The sequence below is a fragment of the Charadrius vociferus genome, unplaced genomic scaffold (genome assembly GCF_000708025.1).
Source record: "Charadrius vociferus isolate BGI_N301 unplaced genomic scaffold, ASM70802v2 scaffold1040, whole genome shotgun sequence".
Lineage (NCBI taxonomy): Eukaryota > Metazoa > Chordata > Aves > Charadriiformes > Charadriidae > Charadrius > Charadrius vociferus.
This window is the reverse complement of record NW_009646616.1, coordinates 280,543-287,362: the sequence shown is the minus strand read 5'-3', so window position 1 is coordinate 287,362 and position 6,820 is coordinate 280,543. Positions and strand designations below refer to the sequence as shown.

The 6,820-nt window shown below is 50.9% G+C and overlaps 1 protein-coding gene across 1 annotated transcript in view; it reads left to right on the top strand.

Annotated features, from left to right (window-relative positions):
* CACNA1B (calcium channel, voltage-dependent, N type, alpha 1B subunit) overlaps positions 1-6,820 on the top strand; it is a 424,961-nt gene that overhangs the window by 219,912 nt on the left and 198,229 nt on the right. The window contains 1 exon segment of the mRNA XM_009888006.1: positions 5,824-6,645. Coding sequence (XP_009886308.1) covers positions 5,824-6,645 — 822 coding nt within the window.

Genomic DNA, 6,820 nt, shown 5'->3' with positions numbered 1-6,820 from the left:
TTTTTGTGGCTCTACGGGGGCAAAGGGCCCCAGCCGAAGGGCTTGCGGCTACCGAGCCGTGCGTGCCCACGTGCCCAGAGCCCTGCGGTGGTGCTCGGCCCCGGCCCCCTCTGGCATCTCAGCTTCTCCCTCCTGCTGAGAGCAATTAATTGCCCACCGCCAGCACGTTCTGTACCCGCAGGTCTCCAAATTGTCTTAAAAGGAGCAGGTAAAGGGAGCGGAAATGCAACCTGAGGATGATAATATTTCTTTTTTCAGTGGCGCCCAGTGATAGGACGAGGGGTAATGGGCATAAACTTGAACATAGGAAGTTCCATCTTAACATGAGAAGGAACTTCTTTACTTTGAGGGTAGTGGAGCACTGGCACAGGCTGCCCAGAGAGGTGGTGGAGGCTCCCACTCTGGAGACATTCAAAACCCGCCTGGACGCTGTCCTGTGCAACGTGCGGTAGGTGACCCTGCTCTGGCAGGGGGGTGGACTAGATGATCTCCAGAGGTCCCTTCCAACCCTGACCAGTCTGTGATTCTGTGAAAACCAGAAAAATGTTGCATTTCTTGACCTGAGAAGTTGTCATCTCTGGTAGTCTGAAAGGCGTTTCAAATTCCAGTAGCAAGTCTTTGGACATACGGGTGTGATGTAAGACCGGTATTATATTAGGCTTAGACCATATTCAAAATTTAGAATTTCTGGCTAATAGACACGAGGAGAAATATTAAGAAAAAAAAATATTTTCATTCGGAGAAACAGAAATAACAAAAACGTTAATGTTTAGAAACAAAATCAAATGCAAGCGTAATATTGGAAGAGACTGGGCAGCATTTTCCACGACTGGGCTTGGTGGTGGCGTTTGTGATGCACAGCGCTGTACCGGTGCACCTCCCGAGAGCGCTCCGGTGGGGCTCAGGGACTCGGGAAGAAGCAAAGGTGCGAAAGCATCCAAGCAGCAGCTCCCGGGGTCACTGGCAAAGCGAATGTAAACTCTAGTGGTGAGTTCGTCAGAAAGAAAATTGTTTTCTCGAATCAAAGAGAGATAAACCACCCCGCTTTGTGCGTGCCTGCCCCGAACGACAACGCCTCCTTGTATTTTCCAATAAAAAAATGGAGAAAAAACAGAAAGTTGAAACGTGGAGAGAGCATCTCCAAGTTTATGAACAGAAAATAGGATTTTAGCAGGAAGGTTTTTTGCATTGCGTTTTCTGTTGGAACTGTATTTTAACAAGAAATGCCCTTTCATCTGTAATGGGAACATATTCTTTCATTCCCGCAATGTAATGTGGAGGTATTTTTAACTTCAAATTATTATGTTCGTAGTCAGCTTTCATTCGTTATTTGCTAAAGCAAAATTTTAAAGGGTTGCATTAATGCAGCTGATTAAACCAGTAGTTTGGGGAAGCAAAGTGCCATTAACTAAAGCAGTGTTTTAAAAGGTTATGATAACAACATCTTTAATCATTAAGGAATACCCTAAGATTAGAATATGACTAAAAATATGCTTTCCTTTCTTGAACAGTCTAAACAGTGACTGGTTGCATTTTTTACTTATACCAATATTAGTCACTGACTCATTAATATGGATTTTATTTGATTCTCCATGAATTTTATGGTTTTTCTTTCTAGCCACAGGCGGGAGTTATTTGAATGCTGGCTTCTTAATTCAAGCAAAAACAGCGGAGCTACTTAGAGAAGCGTATTAACAGTAATATAAACTACAACATTTCAAGCCCAGAGGATCTGAGAACTGAGTATATTGCCAGTACCCTTCAAAGAGATCGAAATATTCTGTAGACAGAAAATAGGGATGGGAAGTAATTGTAAAGAAAGTGAGTTAACATTAATCTTTGTACTGTGTCTGTAAATCAGAGGTGATAAATGCAATTTTCTTAATGGATTGAGAAGGATTTTAAGAAGTGAACGGTGTACAGGATTTCAGATAAGGACTTGGCTTCATAAATAGAGAGTTTTCTCTTGTGGAAAGAAACGTTTGTTATCACAAAGCCTCATTTTTTTTAATCAGTTTGGACAGGCCGTGCTATGCTGTGGCATATCGTGCTTGTACTGTAGATGGTTTGTGTCTGCCCCAGTTCACGCGGCACTCAATAATTAACGGGACCAAACGCTGGAGGAAACAGAGGGAACGATTTTGCCCTGTCTGTGTTTTTCCATCTTTTCTGCAATTCTTTGCTGTGTGCATAGGCTCCGTGTCCTCGTAGGCAGGCAGTTGTAACAGAACTGTGTTTTGGTTTAAGGTGACGTTCCTGTTGTGCCATAAATAAGTCCCAAACCTCTCCTCGGTGCAGAAGTATGGCAGAGCAACAGGAGAGGAGAAGCTGTCACATACGTCCATGTTCTGTTGCTGTGGGAACTTGTAGAAAGCGAGAGTTGGATGAATTTAATTGGACAAGCAGACCACACATTCCCTCCAGTTGCTGCCGCTTTGGCTCTGAAAAACCCTAAACACTGTCCCCAGAGGGACCGACCTGCTCGGTTGCTTTACTTCCATCTCCTACAGCAGACTTCATGCGCACTGTCGCTTGCTCCTGATGGTTTTGATGGTTTGAATGCAATAACGAGCTTGCGGGCAGGCTTCACGTTTTCCCCATTGCGTTTTCACTGCAATTTATTTTCTGAGCATTTTGTTGTTGTTGTGTCTTTTCACGTAGCAAGAAGGAAGGATGCCGTCGGTACTTCTGAACCTCCCGCTCAGTGACTTGTCAGGAACCAAAGCCAGTGGGTGGCTGCGGGGTGCAGTCTTTTGGCAATCACCTCCGCTACTTGTGTCGGCGTTAAGGATGCACCTCATTTCTAGATGCTGAGACATTAGAGTCTGTAACTTCAGTGTCTGTTTTAAGGAAGAGATTTTCGCAAAATAGGCTCAGTTAATATGTGTGTTACTCAGTTCTTCCAGGTTCTCAGGGGCGTGTGTACCTGGCAGCACCTTTCATTTGGCCGTGAGTCATGTGCAGTGGAAGCTTTAGCACCTCAGAGATGATTTAAAGGCTGATTTGTGCTCGTGGTATAAAGGAAACCCAAATAAAAAAACCCTCCAGAAGTGATATGTCCTGTGTCAGAGCCAGCAGGTCCCGAGCGGCTCCTCACTGCTGTGTGATGGGTACCAGCCCCGCATCCTCGACCTTCCTCCTCACCACATCCCGTCTGATTTAGGAGATTTTCTTTATATCTTGGCTTTGATGGGCTCAGCGCAGGCACTGATGCAGAGGCGGCGGCGGTGGAAGTAGCCTGATGATCTATTGTGTGTTTTGCTTTGGAGAGCCCCTGTGGGGAGGCTGGGGCTTCGCATCCCACCCCCGCGCGGTGCCTGTCCCGGGGGAATGGAGCACGGGATGGTGCGTGGGGAGTAGGCGGTTGGGGTCTTCTCTGTGCTCTTGGTTTAGAGATAAATCGAAGGCTTCAGTCAGCGTAAGGGCAGTTTCCCAACTCTAACTCGTTATTACTAGCTCTCCCTTCGGTGTTGACAGCTCGCTCTGGCTGTTCAAAGCGCAAACCAGAAGCCGGTCCCTGCCCTGAGGACTTTCATTACGAAGTGAGAAATGTCCCCCATGAACAAGCGCGGTTGGTGGCAGCGCTGGGGGAGCTCAGACGTGCACGTACACGGCCCTCAGCTGCCGTGTTTGCCTGAGCCGGGGTGCTACAGAGGAGGTTCATTTCTGTAGCCCGGCTCGCTTTAGCTGAGCTGGATCTCGAGCGCTGCAGAGCGCGGTACCCCGTCCAGCGCGGAGGATGCACAGGACACGCCAGGACACCCCTCCCAGGCGGCTCTGTCTCTCTGTGCCCGTCTCTGCTGACTGTGGAGAGCTGCAGACGCAGAGCACGTGCCTTCCCGTGGGAAATCCTCGTACGGGGCGGCAGGTCTGGGCAGTCGGAGGAGGCTTTGCGTGTTACCCATCGATTCCGTCTAAAACCAAGTCAGTCTGCTGATGAGCGATAGCGTTGCAGTCTTTTGTAATGTTGAACCAAAAAGAAACGGCAAGTTATTGCCCGCTCTGATGAGGCTCTTCATCCTTGCGGCAGGGACAGCTTGGGGGTGCTCTCCCCTACTGCTCTCCCTTTGATGTGGGGTTTTTGGTGAGTGGGGCTCTAAGCTATGTCCCCACTACCTTCTGGTATCATTTCCATTTAGAACCGGGACTTTTGTCATCCATTCTTCTGCTGTGGTGTCAGTGGGGCACTCAGCTGGTGGAAAATTTGTCCAGAATGTGCCTCTTGGGAATGAGGGATGCAGATTTTTAGTTTTGGTGATTAGCTGTGCTCAGTCTGATTTCTAGATTAAATCAGATCCCTTCTCATCTGCCGGGGCACCCTCATCCCAGCTGCAGTCAGCACTTAAGTAGGGGTTTTTTTTTACTTCTTTAGCAGAGCCAGGCAGCAGCACCCTCCCTAAAGAACCGATCCCCCGGCAGAGCTCGGAGATGCAAAGCCTTTCCGACAGCTCCCACTGTGCTACATGCGCCCGTCGGAACGCTGCCTCCCCCGGGGTCTGGGCGCAGCGACAGACCCTGACAGTCCCAATCAGCGCATACACACGCACAAACCGCTTTCTTCTATTGTCAGGGGAGCCCAGAAAGTACGTAAGGAAAATGCGCCTGCCCTCCCTCCTGGGCTGCGTGTTGAGTGCCGGAGGTCGGCGAGCCCCACGCGGCCCCTCCGGCTGCCGCGGTCAGCGTAACGTCTGGGAAACGGAGACATCCGAACGGGCTGGTGGGAGGAAAAGGATTTGCCTCTCTTTGTTAGAAGAAGTTTCGTTAAGGAAGAAAACGGGTGCTGATCCTCCAGCAGGCTAAAGCCAGAACTCCACCCCGGAGGCCAGTGGGTTTGCTTTGATGTTATGCATAAGCAGAAATTTGACTCGCAATCTTTAGGAAGAAAGAAAGAAAAGCCCTCCCTTCCCGTGTGGGTTAGGGAGGGTGACCCATTCGGATGCAGTGGTCAGAAACCAAGCGCTGTGCTGAAAAATCCAAGCATTAAGGCAATGCCAATGGAGGTATCCTCATTATAATAGATGAGAGAGGCAGAAAAGAGCAGGTCTCTCCAGGGGATGAGGTGCTGTCATCACGCCTGCATCTACGAGTGACTGTCCCAGTCCCTGGGGCCTTTTCACGGTACACAGAGCAGTTTTCCTTTCTTACTTGTACTTTTCCAGACTTCAGTGATGCTCGGGCTGGATGGTCCATCCTCAGCTGGGAAGGATGCCGCGGGCTTAGACCAACAGCTCTCCTGTGCCGTAGCCAACGGGGCAGCACAGCCCAAAAAGCGGCCCCTCTGGCTGGCTGTAAGGGAAGGGGCTGGTGGTGCTCAGGCTCAGACCCACAGGGGCAGGTTTCATTTCCCCTTGCTCCCCCCGCCACCCCAACTCCTCCGGTTTGCCACTAATTTGCTCATCCAGACATTTCTAGGTGGGGAGAAGGGTGCTGTTAACTTTGGGGAAGCCTTCTGGACTGTTGGAAAGCTCTGGCTGTGCTACATGATTTTTCGGCGCAATGACTTTAACCCTTCCGACTATACCAGAGGCTTCCAAGGGGGCATGGCCAGATTTTCGAAATCAAGATAACTCCTTTCCAGAGGGCCCGTTTCATCATGTCTAACGCGTGTGGGGGCAAACTAACACTGACGATCCTGCTGGCTTTCCCCGCTCATGTTCTCCGCCAGCCATTCTCTCTCCATTCCTATAATTTCTTTGGCTCAACCCTCTAATCCCCCGTCTCAGCTGAAAATTTCCTCTAATTCTTTCTTTTTTGGGGGGGTTGCTTTTTTGGTTAATTGGTGCAAAGTTGGATACTAACTTCTCACCTTCCTCCCCTCCTTAGCAAGCAGCAGAACTCCTCCAAATCCAAGTCGGTTTGGGAGCAGAGGACCAGCCAGATCCGGATGCACAATTTCCGCGCCAGCTGCGAGGCGCTGTACAACGAGCTGGATCCGGAGGAGCGGGTGCGTTACGCCACCACCCTTCACATCAGGCCAGACATGAAGACTCATTTGGATCGGCCGCTGGTGGTAGAGCCGAGGAGCGAAGGCAGGAACAACATCAGCAAGCTGAGCCCCGTGGACGTGCAGGAGGTGGAGCAGACCAAAGTCAGCTCCACTGATGGGGCAGAAGCTCCGCGAAAGCACCACCGGCATCGCGATAAGGAGAAATTGGGAGAGCAAGAGAAGGGCGATGTGACCAAGGAGGAGAACGGGGAATCTGGCGCCAACAATAAGGAGGAGCGGCACAGGCAGCACAGGAGCAGCAGCAAAGAGGTGGAAGGGGGGGGTAAGGAAGGGAAAAGTGAGCGCAGCAGGGGCCAGGAAGGGGGAAAGAGGCACCATCGCCGGGGGTCGGTGGAAGAAGGTGCCGAGAAGGAGCACCGGAGGCATCGGACTCACCGGCACTCTGCCGAACGGCAAGGCAAGGAAGGCAACGGGACCATCAACGGGGCCAGGAGCGAGCGGCGTTCCCGACACCGGGGAGGGTCGAGGTCTGGGAACAGGGAAGGAGAGCCCGGGTCCAAGGGCGAGAACGGAGAAGAGCCTCACAGACGGCACAGGTTCAGGAACAGAGCACTCTCGACGTATGATTCGGTGGAGAAGGAGAACGGGGAGAAGGAGGGGGAGGCTGGCGAGAAGGAGCACCGGAATCATCAGCCCAAGTAAGTGCGCGTCGTGTGGCCAGACACGTCCCTGGGACGGCTCGGGGGCCACGAGACCCCAAACACCTTTTAGGGAATGACTTATTCCCTGCCCCACAGCGTTCCCTGCTGTTCTTGCACTCACACCATCTACCACCATAACCTGCAGTCCCGTTTTGCTTAAAATCAGCAATGA